This window comes from Pseudophryne corroboree, chromosome 1 (assembly GCF_028390025.1).
Source record: "Pseudophryne corroboree isolate aPseCor3 chromosome 1, aPseCor3.hap2, whole genome shotgun sequence".
Lineage (NCBI taxonomy): Eukaryota > Metazoa > Chordata > Amphibia > Anura > Myobatrachidae > Pseudophryne > Pseudophryne corroboree.
This window is the reverse complement of record NC_086444.1, coordinates 598,549,109-598,570,085: the sequence shown is the minus strand read 5'-3', so window position 1 is coordinate 598,570,085 and position 20,977 is coordinate 598,549,109. Positions and strand designations below refer to the sequence as shown.

General features: G+C 43.2%; 1 protein-coding gene across 4 annotated transcripts in view; it reads left to right on the top strand.

The window, feature by feature from the left end:
- Positions 1–20,977, top strand: part of APC2 (APC regulator of WNT signaling pathway 2) — a 208,550-nt gene that overhangs the window by 109,569 nt on the left and 78,004 nt on the right. For 2 of the 4 annotated variants that reach the window (XM_063914314.1, XM_063914311.1), the window contains exons 1-2: positions 13,277–13,365; positions 14,208–14,277. In XM_063914314.1, coding sequence (XP_063770384.1) covers positions 14,272–14,277 — 6 coding nt within the window. In that variant the 5' untranslated portion in view covers positions 13,277–13,365; positions 14,208–14,271. Of the gene's footprint in view, positions 1–13,276; positions 13,366–14,207; positions 14,278–20,977 lie in introns of those variants that run through there. The other 2 variants (XM_063914312.1, XM_063914313.1) reach the window with 1 other exon arrangement.

The window sequence follows — 20,977 nt, the reverse complement described above, 5'->3', positions numbered from 1 at the left end:
ATGCGCCAGGTGCTCTTTCTGTGTCAGGTGCACAGGAGCACTGTAATGGAGCGCAGGTCCGGAGCAGAGAGGAGACCCTGCATGTGGAGAGTAAACAGCCGCAAGTGTCTGTGCAGGTTGCAGTGTTTGAAAGCCCGCTGGCGGCTGTGAGCGCGGCAGGTGGGAGCGCTGAAGATCAGTGTGTGAGCGCAGCGGCTGCGAGTAAGAGTCCCATTGTGAATATTATCCGGGATGAGGACACTAACAGCAGCTCTGGCAGCCTGCGTTTGAGTGGCAGGGTGCTGACAATAGCAAGTCCTGAAATTATGTCGGAGTCAGCATCTGAAGCCTATGGATGGAATAGGGAGAATTTGTCTGATTCTGAGGAGTCTCAACTGGTGCGCAAGAATGAGGAGCAGGAGGGTGCGGGTTCTTGCAAAAAGAAGCCACGTATGGCTGCTTCTGAGCCTAATTCCGCAAAGGAGGATTTTGCTATGGACCTGAGTACCAGTTCCAATTCTGGAATACAGCCGGAGGGGTCTTTTTTAGGGGTAGGAAGAGGAGGTGGAGGAGGCAAAGATGTGATGGAGGTATCCCAATCCGGTGGTCCTGGATGAAGGGAACTCTAAGATTCAGGATTAAGTATGCCTCCTGGTTTTTTTCCTTCAGCCAACCACACATTGGCTATAGGGTCTACAAATTCCAGACCTATTAAAAGTGCGGCTAGAAGATCTGCTGTGCTGGATGAGTTATGGTCCTATGGGGATGATATTATTTGTTTGCAGGAGGGTGGTTTTGAGGGATCTTTAAGGAAAAAGGAGGGTAATTTTGAAAATTGTGTTTGGTCTGGGTCTAGGTGTAATAAAAGTGATGGGGTGGGTGTTTTGATTAGGAATAGGGAGGTAGCGGTAGAGAAAGTTGTGGAAATAGAAGCGGGGCGCTGCATTTTGTTATTTTTGGTTTATAGGGGATGGAGGTTCAGATTAATGAACATATATGCTCCAGCTGTTAAAAAAGATCGAAAGGTCTTTTTTGAGAAGATTAAGTTTTTTATTCCAGGAAGGATTCCTATTATCTTAGTTGGGGACTTTAATTGTGTTATTAATAAGGGTATAGGTTTTGGGGTTGGGGTGACTCAAACTGACGCTACGGGGAATATGTTAAAGCAGATGATTGATGATTTTGTGTTGACGGATGTCGTTGATTTATGTAAGATAAGACCGCCGCCAGTAACGTACTGGGCGGATAGTGGGAGGTCTAGCTCTAGGATAGATTATTTTTTTATTTCAAAGGGTTTGGGAGGGAGTGGGTATAAACAAAGGAAAGTTGGGTTCTCAGACCATGAATATGTTCAATTCATTGTGGAAGGGAAGTCGGATGTGAGGTATGGGCGTGGGGTATGGAAGTTGAATAGTAAATTGTTGGAAGATGAGGATGTGAGAAAGAGTTTTAAGAGTATGTATGAGAGGTGTGTGTGTAGGAAGAGTGAGTTTGCGAATATTTTGTGTTGGTGGGACTGGGTGAAAGAAAGAGTGAAAGTTTTTTTCAAGAAATGGGGATGTAGATTGGCTCAGAAGAAAAGGAGAGAGTATGAGGATGCTAACAAGAGGTTGCAGTATTTGTATCGTTTGAGGGATTTGGGTGTGGATGTGTGTGATGAAATTAGGCATGAAAGGGAAGTTAGGAAGAAACATATGTATGCGAGAGGGAGAGAATTTGTGTTTAGAGCAAAAGTTGAAAAGATGGAGAAGGATGAGACGTGTTCAAGGTTTTTCTTTAAGAAAGTGTGTCAGGGTGGGAAAGATATGAAAAGTGTGATTGGTAAAGATGAAAGAGAGGTGAGTGGTAATGATATGATGGGTGTAGTTGAGGAATTTTACAGAGAATTGTATAAGAGGAGAGAATGTGATAATAGTATGGTGAGTGAAGTGTTAAGTGTTCTGAGTGATAAGGTTAGAGAGGATGAGAAGGATTGTTTGATGTGTGATGTTAGTATGGAAGAGGTGAGAAAGGTTCTGATGTCTGCTGGGAGGAATAAAACTCCTGGGATGGATGGTTTGTCTGTGGAATTCTATGTTGCTTTTTGGGATGTAATTCAGGAGGATCTTATGCAGGTTTATAGGTATATGTGCCACAACACAACCAATCCTTCACACATAGACCCACTGCCACAACACAACCAATCCTTCACACATAGACCCACTCACACAACCATTCTCCCACATATTATGTGGGAGAATGGTTGTGTGAGTGGGTCTATGTGTGAAGGATTGGTTGTGTTAATTCATAAAAAGGGTGATAGGAAGAGATTGGGCAATTGGAGGCCAATAACGTTGTTGAATGTGGACTATAAGTTGTATGCGAAGGTGATTGCGAATAGAATGAGGAATGTTGTGGATCAGGTGGTGGGTGAGGAACAAGTGTGTGCTGTGCCTGGGAGGAGAATAGGAGATAATTTGGTGTTATTAAGGGATGTGATTGAGGATTGTATGAGGAGAAAGAAGAGATGTATGGTGTTAGCATTAGATTTTGAAAAAGCGTATGATAGGGTGTCGCATGAATTTATGTTTAATGTGTTGGTGAGAATGGGTTTTCCTGGTATGTTTGTGGAGAGGATTAGAAGTTTGTATGCGGGTGCTGGTAGCAGTGTGTTAGTGAATGGTAATGTGAGTGGAAGGGTTACAGTTGAATCGGGTGTTAGGCAAGGGTGTCCGTTGTCTCCTGTGTTATTTATATGTGTGATTGAGCCTTTGTTGAGGATGATTGTGAGGGATAAGGTGGTGAGGGGTTTTTTAATTCCTGGGAGTGGGGGTAAGGTTTTTAAAGTGATGGGATACATGGATGATGTAACGCTTGTGTGTGAGAATGTTGCGGCTTTGTCTAGAGCTAAATTGTTGATTGGTTTCTTTTGTAGTGCATCTGCGTTTAAGGTTAATTGGGATAAGAGTAAATTTAAATGTTTCGGAGATAGTAGTGTTAAGATAGAGGGTGTGGAGTGTGTGGAAGGGGGATTGAGAGTGCTTGGGGTTAAGTTTGAGGATGATTTGAAAGGAAGAGAGAGTTGGGATGAGTGTGGGGAAAAGATTGTTAGGAAATTGAATTTTTGGAAGCTGCGTGAGTTGTCTACGACGGGAAAGGTGTTGGTGATTAAAAGTGTGATTTTACCATTGTTATTGTTTGTGTCTTGTGTTTTTCCAATAAGTGCAAGGAATCTGCAGAAGATTAATAGATTGCTGTTTTTGTTTGTTTGGGGATGTAAGATGGAGAGGATGAAGAGAGAGAATGTGATGAAAACTAGAGGTAAGGGTGGGATTGATTTTCCAAATATTGAAGTATTTTTGGGGGTGAATGGCATTGTGTCTGTGATTAGGATGTTTGAGAGTGACAATAAAGCTGCTTGTATGATGAGGTATATGGCTGAATGGATGATGTGTGGTTTGGGTTGGTGTAAGAGAGATTTGAGGAGGCCTGTGGCTTCTGTTTGCCCTGGTTGGTATTGTGTGATTGAGAAGTTTATTAGGAAGTTTGGTTTGAGTGGGCTGAGGATGATTGATTTTAAGGAGAAACAGAAAGTGTTGAAGATGTTGAAAGATAGAGAGAGTATGTGTAATATTGATTGTCTGAATGTTGTGGAGGTGACTGAGGTATGGAAGAATATGAGTGTGAAAGGTATGACTAATCGGCAAAGAGACATTGTGTGGATGGGGATGCATGGGATTTTGCCAGTGCGTGAGGTGCTGAAGAAGCGTGATTTGGTGCGGGTGGAAATGTGTACGAGAGAGGGGTGTGGTGGGATTGAGTCTATTTTGCATTTATTTTGGAATTGTAAGTTTGCTAGAAAAGTATGGAAGGGAGTGGGTGGTGTGTGTAAGGAAGTGGCAGGTATTGATATGATGACTTGGAAGGTTGTTATGTTTGGACTAGGTGCGAGTGGTAGAGTGCAAGCGAGATTGTTATGGTTAATTATGGCATGTGTGAAAGAGGTGTTGTGGGATGCTAGGAATTTATGTGTGTATAAGAGAGAGGATTTGGCCGTGAGTGATTGTGTTAGAATGGTGCTTGGTAAGTTGTATGTGTGTTATTTGTATGATTGTAAAACTGGTGGTGGATGCTCGGATGCAGAGGGGTATTGGAAGACTAAGAAGTGGAAGCATGTGGTTAGTTATTGATTATGGAGGGTTTCTTTGGGGGTTTATGTAGTTGTATAGTTCTTTTTTGTTGTGAGATCATGATTTGTGATATGTAACAATGTCTAAAGCAACTTTGCATGTTTATGTCGTATATATCTTTTTGTGACTATTAACCAGATGATGAGCAGATTTCAAGGCTTGGGCGAAGTGACTGTCTTTTGATAGTAGTGTTGCCTGAAATCTAACCTGAATGGTTAAAAAAAAAAAAAAAAAGACTGTTTACAGGAAACCTGTAGATAGTCCCAGCAATGGTTGTAAAAATAGATAAACAAAGAGTGGCTCTTTGTACCATAGTTGTTGAATAAAACATTGGTACTCCACTCTCAATAGCATAAAACAATAAACAGCAGAGAAATGACTGCTGTATTAAATAGGTGACTGTGGACCAGTCATAACTAGGGTGCTGGGCTGTGTCCAATCACAAAGTGGAAAAGCATTGGGTCTCCACTCTCAATGACACAACCATCTACTATTGGTTGTTGACCATCAATAGCCAGCCAATGCAGAGTCAGTCTTTGGCTAACAGCAGAACCAGGGATGGCCGTTAGTGGGTCATCCCTTGATGGTACAAAAGCATCTGTAAGATAACCATGGATGGTGACCCATACATTACTGTAAAATGAATTGCATGCTACTCGGAGCCCGGTGAGGTTTCTAAGCTCTGTGCCCTAACACTATGAGGGGGAATAAAATCAGTAGCACTGAACAATCGATGGCGGGAAACCATTTGGTTCTTCTCTATCAATGGTAAAAGAATTCAACATCGGTCATAGACCATCAATGATTTTGAATGAATAATGGTCGATTGCCAAGCATTACCCAGAATTCATAAAGGGGCACTAATCTGCATAAACCCCCCATTAGGACTTAATATTCATAGAAATTTGCATAAAGCTCTCCCTAATATAGATAGACAGTGCTCAACACTAGGATCCTATTAAAATGTAAGACAAGCTAGAGGTTTGTGTGTTGACCTTTGTTGGTTAACTTTGCTGGCCTTTTGGCTGAGACCGAGTTTGGTGGTGGGGGTCCTTTTCCAGGGCCCCTAACTGAAAAGAAGGGATCAGCACGTCTGTTTTTCTGCAATATGGCAGTTCAAGGATTGAAGAACACCATTCGTTTGGAGGTTGTTGCTGAGATGAGGGAGGCCATTCATCTGAAGGAAGTTAGACAGGACCTCTTGGCTGATTTGATTGGCGTGGACATCAAGTCTGAAGTTTTCTGCATCCAGGACTTTCCCAGGCAAGGCTTGTATGATGTTTCCTTTCGAGATTATGATGCCTGTATTAGAGTGTTTGAGAAGCTAAGAGAAAAAGCGGGAACTCCAGAATTGGAGGGAATCAAGGTCACTCCCTTGTTTTCTTATAGGGAGGTTCCTGTGACTGTGCATCTCTATAACCCCTTTCAAGAGATCCAGCTTATTGAGAGATTCCTGTACAGATATTGTACTCACGTTAGGGGGGGTTTCAGGCTGAACAATGTGCTTGGTGTCTTTAATGGCAAAGTGAAATTCTTTGTGCGTTTTAAGAGGTATGAGAAGGGGATTGGGGGTATCATGCACCCTCCTGCCAATTTCACTGTGGATGGGAGCAGAGGCTTTCTGTTCTATCCGGAGCAACCCCTGTATTGCAGAAAGTGCTTTGACTATGGCCACAAGCAGGAGGATTGCAAAAAGAAATTCTCTTGCTGCAGGAACTGTAAAAAAGAGGGACATATGGCTGGAGATTGTCCTGAGCCCAGAACCTGTGACCTATGTGGGCTAGCGGGACACACCTGTAGGAATTGCCCGGGGTCGGCAGAGTATCAGGCGCAGTATGGAGCACAGAAGAGCGATGTGCCTGCGGCTGCCCTGGGGCTCGTCAATGCGCCAGGTGCTCTTTCTGTGTCAGGTGCACAGGAGCACTGTAATGGAGCGCAGATCCGGAGCAGAGAGGAGACGCTGCATGTGGAGAGCAAACAGCCGCAAGTGTCTGTACGGGTGGCGGTGTTTGAAAGCCCGCCGGCGGCTGTGAGCACGGCGGGTGGGAGAGCTGAAGATCTGTGTGTGAGCGCAGCGGCTGCGAGTGAGAGTCCCATTGTGAACATTATCCGGGATGAGGACACTAACAGCAGCTCTGGCAGCCTGCGTTTGAGTGGCAGGGTGCTGAGAATAGCAAGTCCTGAAATTATGTCGGAGTCAGCATCTGAAGCCTATGGATGGAATAGGGAGAATTTGTCTGATTCTGAGGAGTCTCAACTGGTGCGCAAGAATGAGGAGCAGGAGGGTGCGGGTTCTTGCAAAAAGAAGCCACGTATGGCTGCTTCTGAGCCTAATTCCGTAAAGGAGGATTTTGCTATGGACCTGAGTACCAGTTCCAATTCTGGAATACAGCCGGAGGGGTCTTTTTTAGGGGTAGGAAGAGGAGGTGGAGGAGGCAAAGATGTGATGGAGGTATCCCAATCCGGTGGTCCTGGATGAAGGGAACTCTAAGATTCAGGATTAAGTATGCCTCCTGGTTTTTTTCCTTCAGCCAACCACACATTGGCTATAGGGTCTACAAATTCCAGACCTATTAAAAGTGCGGCTAGAAGATCTGCTGTGCTGGATGAGTTATGGTCCTATGGGGATGATATTATTTGTTTGCAGGAGGGTGGTTTTGAGGGATCTTTAAGGAAAAAGGAGGGTAATTTTGAAAATTGTGTTTGGTCTGGGTCTAGGTGTAATAAAAGTGATGGGGTGGGTGTTTTGATTAGGAATAGGGAGGTAGCGGTAGAGAAAGTTGTGGAAATAGAAGCGGGGCGCTGCATTTTGTTATTTTTGATTTATAGGGGATGGAGGTTCAGATTAATGAACATATATGCTCCAGCTGTTAAAAAAGATCGAAAGGTCTTTTTTGAGAAGATTAAGTTTTTTATTCCAGGAAGGATTCCTATTATCTTAGTTGGGGACTTTAATTGTGTTATTAATAAGGGTATAGGTTTTGGGGTTGGGGTGACTCAAACTGACGTTACGGGGAATATGTTAAAGCAGATGATTGATGATTTTGTGTTGACGGATGTCGTTGATTTATGTAAGATAAGACCGCCGCCAGTAACGTACTGGGCGGATAGTGGGAGGTCTAGCTCTAGGATAGATTATTTTTTTATTTCGAAGGGTTTGGGAGGGAGTGGGTATAAACAAAGGAAAGTTGGGTTCTCAGACCATGAATATGTTCAATTCATTGTGGAAGGGAAGTCGGATGTGAGGTATGGGCGTGGGGTATGGAAGTTGAATAGTAAATTGTTGGAAGATGAGGATGTGAGAAAGAGTTTTAAGAGTATGTATGAGAGGTGTGTGTGTAGGAAGAGCGAGTTTGAGAATATTTTGTGTTGGTGGGACTGGGTGAAAGAAAGAGTGAAAGTTTTTTTCAAGAAATGGGGATGTAGATTGGCTCAGAAGAAAAGGAGAGAGTATGAGGATGCTAACAAGAGGTTGCAGTATTTGTATCGTTTGAGGGATTTGGGGATGGATGTGTGTGATGAAATTAGGCATGAAAGGGAAGTTAGGAAGAAACATATGTATGCAAGAGGGAGAGAATTTGTGTTTAGAGCAAAAGTTGAAAAGATGGAGAAGGATGAGACGTGTTCAAGGTTTTTCTTTAAGAAAGTGTGTCAGGGTGGGAAAGATATGAAAAGTGTGATTGGTAAAGATGAAAGAGAGGTGAGTGGTAATGATATGATGGGTGTAGTTGAGGAATTTTACAGAGAATTGTATAAGAGGAGAGAATGTGATAATAGTATGGTGAGTGAAGTGTTAAGTGTTCTGAGTGATAAGGTTAGAGAGGATGAGAAGGATTGTTTGATGTGTGATGTTAGTATGGAAGAGGTGAGAAAGGTTCTGATGTCTGCTGGGAGGAATAAAACTCCTGGGATGGATGGTTTGTCTGTGGAATTCTATGTTGCTTTTTGGGATGTAATTCAGGAGGATCTTATGCAGGTTTATAGGTATATGTGGGAGAATGGTTGTGTGAGTGGGTCTATGTGTGAAGGATTGGTTGTGTTAATTCATAAAAAGGGTGATAGGAAGAGATTGGGCAATTGGAGGCCAATAACGTTGTTGAATGTGGACTATAAGTTGTATGCGAAGGTGATTGCGAATAGAATGAGGAATGTTGTGGATCAGGTGGTGGGTGAGGAACAAGTGTGTGCTGTGCCTGGGAGGAGAATAGGAGATAATTTGGTGTTATTAAGGGATGTGATTGAGGATTGTATGAGGAGAAAGAACAGATGTATGGTGTTAGCATTAGATTTTGAAAAAGCGTATGATAGGGTGTCGCATGAATTTATGTTTAATGTGTTGGTGAGAATGGGTTTTCCTGGTATGTTTGTGGAGAGGATTAGAAGTTTGTATGCGGGTGCTGGTAGCAGTGTGTTAGTGAATGGTAATGTGAGTGGAAGGGTTACAGTTGAATCGGGTGTTAGGCAAGGGTGTCCGTTGTCTCCTGTGTTATTTATATGTGTGATTGAGCCTTTGTTGAGGATGATTGTGAGGGATAAGGTGGTGAGGGGTTTTTTAATTCCTGGGAGTGGGGGTAAGGTTTTTAAAGTGATGGGATACATGGATGATGTAACGCTTGTGTGTGAGAATGTTGCGGCTTTGTCTAGAGCTAAATTGTTGATTGGTTTCTTTTGTAGTGCATCTGCGTTTAAGGTTAATTGGGATAAGAGTAAATTTAAATGTTTCGGAGATAGTAGTGTTAAGATAGAGGGTGTGGAGTGTGTGGAAGGGGGATTGAGAGTGCTTGGGGTTAAGTTTGAGGATGATTTGAAAGGAAGAGAGAGTTGGGATGAGTGTGGGGAAAAGATTGTTAGGAAATTGAATTTTTGGAAGCTGCGTGAGTTGTCTACGACGGGAAAGGTGTTGGTGATTAAAAGTGTGATTTTACCATTGTTATTGTTTGTGTCTTGTGTTTTTCCAATAAGTGCAAGGAATCTGCAGAAGATTAATAGATTGCTGTTTTTGTTTGTTTGGGGATGTAAGATGGAGAGGATGAAGAGAGAGAATGTGATGAAAACTAGAGGTAAGGGTGGGATTGATTTTCCAAATATTGAAGTATTTTTGGGGGTGAATGGCATTGTGTCTGTGATTAGGATGTTTGAGAGTGACAATAAAGCTGCTTGTATGATGAGGTATATGGCTGGATGGATGTTGTGTGGTTTGGGTTGGTGTAAGAGAGATTTGAGGAGGCCTGTGGCTTCTGTTTGCCCTGGTTGGTATTGTGTGATTGAGAAGTTTATTAGGAAGTTTGGTTTGAGTGGGCTGAGGATGATTGATTTTAAGGAGAAACAGAAAGTGTTGAAGATGTTGAAAGATAGAGAGAGTATGTGTAATATTGATTGTCTGAATGTTGTGGAGGTGACTGAGGTATGGAAGAATATGAGTGTGAAAGGTATGACTAATCGGCAAAGAGACATTGTGTGGATGGGGATGCATGGGATTTTGCCAGTGCGTGAGGTGCTGAAGAAGCGTGATTTGGTGCGGGTGGAAATGTGTCCGAGAGAGGGGTGTGGTGGGATTGAGTCTATTTTGCATTTATTTTGGAATTGTAAGTTTGCTAGAAAAGTATGGAAGGGAGTGGGTGGTGTGTGTAAGGAAGTGGCAGGTATTGATATGATGACTTGGAAGGTTGTTATGTTTGGACTAGGTGCGAGTGGTAGAGTGCAAGCGAGATTGTTATGGTTAATTATGGCATGTGTGAAAGAGGTGTTGTGGGATGCTAGGAATTTATGTGTGTATAAGAGAGAGGATTTGGCCGTGAGTGATTGTGTTAGAATGGTGCTTGGTAAGTTGTATGTGTGTTATTTGTATGATTGTAAAACTGGTGGAGGATGCTCGGATGCAGAGGGGTATTGGAAGACTAAGAAGTGGAAGCATGTGGTTAGTTATTGATTATGGAGGGTTTCTTTGGGGGTTTATGTAGTTGTATAGTTCTTTTTTGTTGTGAGATCATGATTTGTGATATGTAACAATGTCTAAAGCAACTTTGCATGTTTATGTCGTATATATCTTTTTGTGACTATTAACCAGATGATGAGCAGATTTCAAGGCTTGGGCGAAGTGACTGTCTTTTGATAGTAGTGTTGCCTGAAATCTAACCTGAATGGTTAAAAAAAAAAAAAAAAAAAAAAGACTGTTTACAGGAAACCTGTAGATAGTCCCAGCAATGGTTGTAAAAATAGATAAACAAAGAGTGGCTCTTTGTACCATAGTTGTTGAATAAAACATTGGTACTCCACTCTCAATAGCATAAAACAATAAACAGCAGAGAAATGACTGCTGTATTAAATAGGTGACTGTGGACCAGTCATAACTAGGGTGCTGGGCTGTGTCCAATCACAAAGTGGAAAAGCATTGGGTCTCCACTCTCAATGACACAACCATCTACTATTGGTTGTTGACCATCAATAGCCAGCCAATGCAGAGTCAGTCTTTGGCTAACAGCAGAACCAGGGATGGCCGTTAGTGGGTCATCCCTTGATGGTACAAAAGCATCTGTAAGATAACCATGGATGGTGACCCATACATTACTGTAAAATGAATTGCATGCTACTCGGAGCCCGGTGAGGTTTCTAAGCTCTGTGCCCTAACACTATGAGGGGGAATAAAATCAGTAGCACTGAACAATCGATGGCGGGAAACCATTTGGTTCTTCTCTATCAATGGTAAAAGAATTCAACATCGGTCATAGACCATCAATGATTTTGAATGAATAATGGTCGATTGCCAAGCATTACCCAGAATTCATAAAGGGGCACTAATCTGCATAAACCCCCCATTAGGACTTAATATTCATAGAAATTTGCATAAAGCTCTCCCTAATATAGATAGACAGTGCTCAACACTAGGATCCTATTAAAATGTAAGACATTCACATTCTCCTGCAACTGGGGGTGCAAGGAAAAGGCTCAGAATTCCGAGCCCACCCGCTGGCGGTGATGCTGACATCTGGTTCGGACTGAAGGACCTGCCAACGATTACGGACATGTCGTCTACTGTCACTGCATATGATTCTCTCCCCATTGAAAGAATGGTGGAGGATTATATGAGTGACCGCATCCAAGTAGGCACGTCAGACAGTCCGTACGTATACTGGCAGGAAAAAGAGGCAATTTGGAGGCCCTTGCACAAACTTGCCCTCCCACAAGTGTGTACTCCGAAAGAGTGTTTAGTGCCGCCGCTCACCTTGTCAGCAATCGGCGTACGAGGTTACTTCCAGAAAATGTGGAGAAGATGATGTTCATTAAAATGAATTATAATCAATTCCTCCATGAAGACATTCACCAGCAGCAATTGCCTCCACAAAGTACACAGGGAGCTGTGATGGTGGATTCCAGTGGGGACGAATTGATAATCTGTGAGGAGGGGGATGTACACGGTGATGAATCGGAGGATGATGATGAGGTGGACATCTTGCCTCTGTAGAGCCAGTTTGTGCAAGGAGAGATTAATTGCTTCTTTTTTGGTGGGGGTCCAAACCAACCCGTCATTTCAGTCACAGTCGTGTGGCAGACCCTGTCACTGAAATGATGGGTTGGTTAAAGTGCGCATTTCCTGTTTATACAACATAAGGGTGGGTGGGAGGGCCCAAGGACAATTCCATCTTGCACCTCTTTTTTCTTTCATTTTTCTTTGCGTCATGTGCTGTTTGGGGAGTGTTTTTTGGAAGGGCCATCCTGCGTGACACTGCAGTGCCACTCCTAGATGGGCCAGGTGTTTGTGTCGGCCACTAGGGTCGCTGAGCTTAGTCACACAGCTACCTCATTGCGCCTCTTTTTTTCTTTGCGTCATGTGCTGTTTGGGGAGTGTTTTTTGGAAGGGCCATCCTGCGTGACACTGCAGTGCCACTCCTAGATGGGCCAGGTGTTTGTGTCGGCCACTTGGGTCGCTGAGCTTAGTCACACAGCTACCTCATTGCGCCTCTTTTTTTCTTTGCGTCATGTGCTGTTTGGGGAGTGTTTTTTGGAAGGGCCATCCTGCCTGACACTGCAGTGCCACTCCTAGATGGGCCAGGTGTTTGTGTCGGCCACTTGGGTCGCTGAGCTTAGTCATCCAGCGACCTCGGTGCAAATTTTAGGACTAAAAATAATATTGTGAGGTGTTCAGAATAGACTGAAAATGAGTGAAATTATGGTTATTGAGGTTAATAATACTTTGGGATCAAAATGACCCCCAAATTCTATGATTTTAAGCTGTTTTTTAGGGTTTTTTAAAAAAAACACCCGAATCCAAAACACATCCGAATCCGACAAAAAAAATTCGGTGAGGTTTTGCCAAAACGCGTTCGAACCCAAAACACGGCCGCGGAACCGAACCCAAAACCAAAACACAAAACCCGAAAAATTTCCGGTGCACATCTCTAGTATGTATAGCACTGCCGTAAACCAGAGCTGTTTAGGTATGATGACGAAAAAGCTGAAATATCACTGAGAACGAGTTTACCCATGAAAACCACTTTGATAAATGGGGGTATAAGTACAAATTGCTGAGCAATTCTGTATTACGATCAAAGTGAAATATCAACTGTGTTTGCCTCATTGGCCACTTTTAACCACTTAACTGTCATGGTCAGATCACATGTGACCGTGCCGCCCCACTTTGTCCCCCAGTTTTTGACAAGGAGATCCGTTCTGCAGATGTGCATAATATATTATTTAAATATCAAAAAATAAAATACCTTTTAAACTATATCGAATTATTTAAAAAATAAAAATAAACAATGTTATGAACAGTTTTGAAGGGAAAAATCGCTAAGTGGTTAATTACATTAAAACAAAGGAGAACCTGGAACAGAAGAGCGAGAGACATTTTAAGTGGATGTGATCAGTCTGTACAATACAGTATTGGTCAGTAACACTGAACAATACAAAATATAGGGTCCAATCATGAAAGTAGGTAAGCTAAGGAATTTGAGATGCAGGTTGCCTTATAGACAGAGAGGCAGCAGACACAGTGGTAAGTGGGGAGACATGGAGGCAGGCAGGCTGAGAGATGATGGAATAGTACAGTATAGCAGTGAGAAAGGAGGAGGAATGTAGTCAGGGGAGAGGAGGGCTTGAGATACACAGGGAGGGGGAGGTGAGATGGGTGGAGGAGAGATACTGTAGAGAGGAAGGATTCATGGAGGCAGCTGAGAATACCACAGCTCTCAGCATCCTCCTGTTTTCTGCATCATAGCAGGTGAGTGAGAATCAGGTGAATTCTTTTTACATTCCCAGTGTGAAAGCAAAGGCTTAGGTCATTAGAGGGTGTGTGGGTCATTCCTATATTGTTCCAGCTCTTTTTGTGTTCCATATTAGGAATGAGATTGTTTCCGGCTCAGCCACAAGCAAATTTTAAGGGAGAAAAAAATTCTGTACAATTCTGTTTGGAGATACAATGTTCTGAGTGTATCAGATGTAAACAAAGAATTGGGAGAAAGTGATGGGAATTGATGGGTTCTGCATATGATGGAAGTGGGTGGTCTTGGTGACGCTTGCAAAGAACCGATTTATTTTGCCATTAAACAAAGAAATCGAGAGGTGAGGAAAGGGCCTGTAATATATTCAGGAATAAGAGCGGATGATGCTGGGTTATGGAGCAGCAGAACAGAGACAGGATTACAGAGGAATAATTGTGTGTTTACATGTTTGTGAAGGGGGGTAGCTGTAGGTGGGAGACTCTCAGACATCCACTGTGTACTATGGATACGCACTGATTATAAAAGCAGGAATCTGAGGTGGCTGACATGTACATGCCTGGGATCTGGGAATCAGTGATATCCAATTATAAATGACAATATGTGTTTGTCGGAGACATGTTACTGGGTAAATCTGTATGTGTCTCTGTGGGATATACAGTAATGGTAATATTGCTTCATATCTGGGTAGCTACTTTAGTCATTTAGATAAATACGAGTGGTTGAGGCCGTGTATAGGCCTGGGAAAGATGCCTGGGAAATGTTGTCATTATATTAAATGTTTGCATCTGATCATTGGATAATCTGTTTTTATATGTGTGAAAAATTTGTATTTTATTCCCAGAATGAAGAATTTGGTGGATTATTTTTGGCATTTATACTGAGCGACAAGCCTTGCTGTATCTGCAATGGAGGTATGAGGGAATGAAGTTATGAATGTTGTTGCAGTACGCTTCATAAGTAACGCTTTTGTCTTATGCACAGTAAATTAGCCACTTCTGATCCCTGCTACAATATAACAATTAAAAGCTTAACTAAGGGCCCAATTCAGCGTGGAACGCAGCTACAAATGTGTTCACATGCTGAATCTTTCTGCAGTGTGTGCACGCCCAGAAGCCGCACTGCGAGTGCGCAAAAGAGATGTGACGGCATCTCCCATGTGCGAACACCTCTGCCTGATTGACAGGCAGAGGCGTTCATGGGGCGGGAGGGGGCAGCGCAGTGGCATTTTAGGACAACGCAGGCACGTCTAGACTGTTTGCAGGGCGTGCCGCGGCAGCTGCGTGCTGTCACACACACCCGCTGTGACCCGAAACATGGTGGCCCACTGACTGCCTTAGCAGCTAGGCTGCACAGGCAGAGGGCAACTCTAAACATATTAAAGCATCACCGTCTTGCGATGCGCTCGCATGTTTGTGTTGGAGGGGTGGGGCAGGACCCGGCATGCGGGGCGGACTTGCCCTGTGCTGGGCGCCCCCTGTATGTCAGAGTAAAGGGTTGTAGGTGCGCAATTTTTTGTACATCTACAAGCCACGGTGAATTAGGCCATAAGGCAGTAATAACAGTAAACTACTTGTTGTGCATGTTCTCTACAAGCTGCAATACCTTGTCAGTGATGAAAAGAGGAATAATGTATGATCACGCCAATAGTCACCGTACTGCTGTCTATTTGTGCCGAAGCAAAAAAAATGAAATGTCCCTGATTACATTTTGGCGACACATATATAGATACATTTGACATGTGACTAACGGGTACATTTACTAAGCAGTGATAACAGCGGGAAGTGAGCCAGTGGAGAAATTTCCCCATCAACCAATCAGCAGCTCTGTATCATTTTATAGTATGCAAATTATAGATGTTACTTCAGTGCTGATTGGTTGCCATGGGCAACTTCTCCACTGGCTCACTTCTCTGCTCTTATCACTGCTTAGTAAATGTACCCCTAAGGGTGGTATTCAAATGATATATCGCGCCCAATCTCCTTTCTAAAGTGATACCCGTTATCGCGCATATCGCACCCATAGTAATCAGGTTTAGCTACGTAAAGGGTTAGGGCGTCTCGCTACCCCAGGGGTAGCAAACTGAAATGATGACACCACACCCGTTAGCAGAAACAGAACAGGTGTGGAAGGGGGTGAAAAGAATTGAATACCACCCTAAGTGACAGAATAGAACAGAATGCAATATTTGTGTCATAGTATTGGCACTTGGTCCTCGAGAGTATTGCCTGTGGTCTCATTAAGATGTTATATTGATATAAAAATGACATAATTTAATTGTATTAAGTAGAATGTTCTCATCCAGCAATATAAGGCCCTAGATACAAATCATGGTGATCTAGACTCCAGTGTCATTTAACATTGCTCTCTGACAGCCATGTAACATGGCAGAATTCAGGGGGTGGTCTTCAGGTTGCCGAATGTCGGGATCCCGGCGCACAGTATACCGGCGCCAGAATCCCGACACCCGGCATACCGACAGATATTCTCCCTCATGGGGGTCCACGACCCCCCTGGAGGGAGAATAAATAGCCTGGCATGCGTAGCGCGCCACCGTGTCCGCAGCGTGGCGAGTGCAGCGAGCCCGCAAGGGGCTCATTTGCGCTCACCACGCTGTCGGTATGCCGGCGGTCGGGCTCCCGGCGCCGGTATGCTGGTCACCGGGAGCCCGTCCGCCGGCATACCATACTCCACCCGAATTCAGGCACATGTTTGATGGACCATATTGTTAGCAACAGTATACAGCAACGTTCTATAAACCTTCCATTGTATTGACCATTTTGTAAAGTACATCCTGATCCTCTCCTTCACTGAAGCAGGAGAAGTGACATTATTGCTGCATTAAAAAAGGGAAACAATTGCTGCAGATAATGGGGCAGAATATAATATATTCAGTCATTACATCTCCAAGTGTGACAAGCTGAACCATACCTGTTGCTGAGTATTATTTACAGAGCCATAACAAGTTCTAAATTTAATTTACAGAACCATTTATCATGACATGTCTATTAAATGTAGTCATGTGTGGACAAGTCTAATATACAGAACCACATCAGTAATCCCTAGCCACATTTGTTTCCAAGTCTAACTTGCATAATGATGTGTGGTGCCAAATATCATATGCAGAGCTATATCTGGGGTCTAAGCCAGAGTCTAATACGTAGATTCACACCTGGAGGCCAATGTAACATGCAAAGTCTAATACATCTAGTCACACCTGGGGCCCAATGTAACATGCAGAGTCTAATACGTAGAGTCACACCTGGGGCCCAAAATAACATGCAAAGTCTAATACATCTAGTCACACCTGGGGCCAAAAGTAACATGCAAAGTCTAATACATAGAGTCACACCTGGGGCAGGGCCAACTTAACAGTGTAGGCCCCTGGGCAAAGCAATGCGCTGGGGTTCCTATCCATCCTCCAGTGGTAGGGGTGGGAGGTGCTATCAGCAGCAGCTGTGATGTCCCGCAGGCGGTAGGGGGTGTTCTGTCTTCCACTCAGCATGTAGGACCTGGAGCAGTAATTTTTGCCAATTGCTCCTTTACTGTACAGATGGTGGGAGATGGGCTGGGAGGGACAACACAAAACTGTAGAAGGGGCATTGGGTTGAATGAAGGGACCCTGGTACATGACTTACACGGTGGTAGGGCAGGGTTTAATACACAGGGGAGGGGTGGATAGTGAAGTCGGCTTAATATTCATCATTTTCTGGTGAGAGGGCAGCTTGCTTGACTGCAGATATCTCCAGTTCCTGGACATAGATTTCTTAGCTTTCATTGGGAAAAAACACTAAAGACTCCCACCATTCAGGAGGTACTGGGGACTAAGGGATCAGAGTTCAGGAGCCAGAGCAATCCACCAACGAATATATAAAACTGCATACCTGGCGTGTGGAGCAGGAAGCAGGGACCAGCTGCTTAAAGGCTGATATCTCTGGTTCTGGGCATAATAGAGACAAGCTGCCAGTGTCCACTGAAAGGGGAGAGTCACAGCTTTTGGATTATACCCTCAAAAAAACTCTAAATCAGACAGAACCTGAGATTTCTGGCTGGGAAGAGCAAGTAACAGGCTTGGATCGGGACCACTGCTTAGAAGTCTGATATCTCAGGTTCCCCAGGGCTGATTTTCAAAAATTTGGTACCCCTGGAAAAATGGGACCCTTGGAAAAGACGGCCCTGACCAGGGTCCCAATGTAACATGCAGATTCTAATACATAGAGTCACGCCACGGGCCCAATGTAACATGCAGAGTCTAATACATAGAGTCACACCTGGGGCCCAATGTAATATGCAGAATTTCATTTGCTATTGACAACACCTCCACTTTTCCTTTGACTGGGCATATTTATTAATTATTGTGGCTTAGACCCGATAATTTTAATTTCTAATCGCTGTTATTCATGGCAATATCAAATTAAGCTTCACCCAAATGTATTAAAAATCATATCCAGGGACAGGAGCCCCATAATGTGGCAAGGAGAATTTATAGAGCCATATCAAATGCCAAGGCTGATTCATAAAGCTAGTTATGGTACCATATCTAATAAATGTAGCTATATCTGGGGACAAGTCTGATATACAAAACCACATCCCTTGTCACTATACATAGGCATATTTGTTTTCAAGCCTAAAATGACGAACAATGTGTGGTGCCCATTATAATATGCATATCATGTTTAAGGTCCAGTTCAGTAGGCAGAGCCTTATCTGATGATCCCCACTGCAAAGTCTAATATATAGTGTCATACCTAATGCCCAGTGTGACATGCAGAATTTTATTTGACGCCAAGTACATGTGCAGCCATTTCTGATGCCATGTCTGGTACCAAGGCTACTTTGCATTGCCATGTTGGTGCCCAGTATAATATGCAGAACTACACCTCTTTCCAAGTCTAATATTCAGACCTACAGCATATTTGGCAATAAGTCTAATGTCTATAGTGAAACATTCTCCTTTTGGTTATTTATTTTGTACTTCATGTAGCTGTATCCTGATAACTATGTTGAAGTGTTTATGATGTGTAGACTTTGGCACAGAATGTAGCATGGAGTAAATCATTTGGACTGTTAAATGTTATGTGACATCGGTGTCCACTAGCATATAAATTCTACTGATCTGATGAAATGTCTGATCCGACAAATATCTGATCGGTGGGCACCCGTACACACTGAACTATTTCAAGCTCAGTGTGCACTTGCTTCAGATCTCTGCAATAGGATTGGGAGGTTGGGAACCAGATAGTGTGTGTGATGATCTGGCCCTTGCAGGAGCACGAATGTTCCTGCATATACAGTATCCAATTATTGGGCTGATTAGCCAATTATCAGCTTATCAGCAAATAATTGCATAATGTGTATCCGGGGAAATCTTCAGCCAATATTGGCAGTTATAAAGCACATGCATTTTTGACTGCTCTGTTACAGGAAGGATTTGTTTTGTGTGTGGTTTTGTTGTTGTTGTTGTTGTTGTTGTTGTTGTTAGGAAAACCCACATGCAGATAATCGTCTTCTTTGCAGATAAAGAAATTAGTAACAATTCTTTATTTTATTATATCATGTCATGTATTGAACACTGGTGCTGCATGTTCAATGGAACGTACCTAATTAGATGTTAATTAACGTATAACCTAAACTGTTTTAATTGTTTAATATACAGGTAATCTTTTAAACATATATTATCTCTATATTGATGGTATAGGAAAAGATGACCTTGCCCAAATGAGCTTACAATTGTAACACACAGGAGGTATGGTATTCAGTATCTAGTCTATAGATCTACACTAAAAGGTCTACAGTCAATAGGTCGACCATTAATGGTCGACATTCATTAAGTCGATAGGTTCAAAAGGTCGACAGGGTCAAAAGGTCGACATTTAAAAGGCAGGCAGTTCAAAGGGACAACATATTCAAAAGGTCGAGATGACAATGGTCGACACACACATATGATCAACACAAATTTTTATTTTCAGCTTTTTCATACTTTATCATCCATGTAGACTATGATAGTGAATGGTTACCTGTGCTGAGTGCAGTGGTAGCAGAGCGAGGCACCTTGCCCAAAGCATGGCGAGTGAAGCGAGGGGACGTGGTACACTGATGGGGCTTGTTTGTGGCAGAAAAGTGACAAAATACCCCCCAAAAATTTCTGTCTACCTTTTTGTGTCTACCATTTTTATGTCAACCTGATGACCCTGTCGACCTAATGCATGTCGACCACTAGTGGTAGACCTATTGACTGCAGACCTTTTTAGTGTAGATGTTATAATCCACACCCGTGATAATCGTAATAATAATAAGGTAGAGGAATGACTACTGTAACCATTTGTGGGGATACATGGATACAGATTCCTGATTTTAGGCGGCTGTTTTTTTTTTCCAGGTACAGCTCTGTTTTCTTGCTCCAGTAATGCTGGGTCCATCCCAGGTTACTGAACACGGTTTCAAGTCGTGTCACAGTGGCTTGAAACCCCGTTCACACTGCAGGCTGGACCCAGGTTACTGCCGGGTCTACCCTCTGCCAGTACTTGTAGATCCCACTATCCATATGCTTCTAGTGTGACCCAGGTCACACCGTTCACACTGCAGGCTATCAGCGCTAGTGCCGGGTTCAACCCCTGGTCCGATTCCCGGGTAACACGACCCGTGTAGACCCTTTCATATCAAACTTGGACCAGAGTTACCCCGGATATAACCCAGGTTATAAGTTTGGTGGGAAAGGGGTATAAGTTGGTGATTGAAGTTTCAGTGCTAGCTTGTTATAGACAAATGATGATTAAAGGTGCTTTACTTGACTCCTTGCAGTTGGTGATTACAGACATGGCATGTACTTCAGAGATCTTTCAGAGGATTATAAAAAATTATAACTTAAGTAGTATCACAAAGACTCCATTAAAAGTTTATTTTTAAATTCCACAGGGCCGTAACTGGGTGTGTGCGACCAGTGCTGCTGCAGAACGCAGGGTTCTGTGGGTAGCATCGATGCTGCCCCACGGTCCTTGCTTCTAGTTAGCAGGGTTCTGGAATGGCACTCTGCAGCCAGTATTGCTACTGCAGTGCCGCTGGGGCTTCCTTTGGACACTCCAGGCATGACCCTGCAATCTGCGCAATTTATAGGAGCGACCTCAGGATCCTCTGGTCATCTCTGCACTTGCCACTGATGGCAGCCCCACCCCTTCTCCATGACCAATTGATGTCAGGGGACAGTTAAGCCCTATAATACAACTGCAGTTCTGTCTCTGGACATACTGGGTAAATTTACTAACGTGGGAGTTATTTAGAATGGGTGATGTTGCTAAGTGTTACCACCTCATCCCTTTAATTCTGTACACATATTAATCACACAGGTTCTGTGGCTGGCTGGCTGACTTCAAAACTCCATTTCACCTGGTTTTAATCAGCCACAGAACCTGTGTAATTAATATGTGTCCAGATTTAAAGGGATGAGGTGGTAACACTAGATGTTGCCCATAGCAACAAATTAGGTTCTATCTATTATCTTCTAGCAGAAGTTAGATAATGTTAGGTAGAATCTGATTGGTTGCTATGGGCAACATCACCAGTTCTAAAAAAAAAAAAAACCTCCCACTTTAGTAAATTTACCCCACAGAGTCTGAC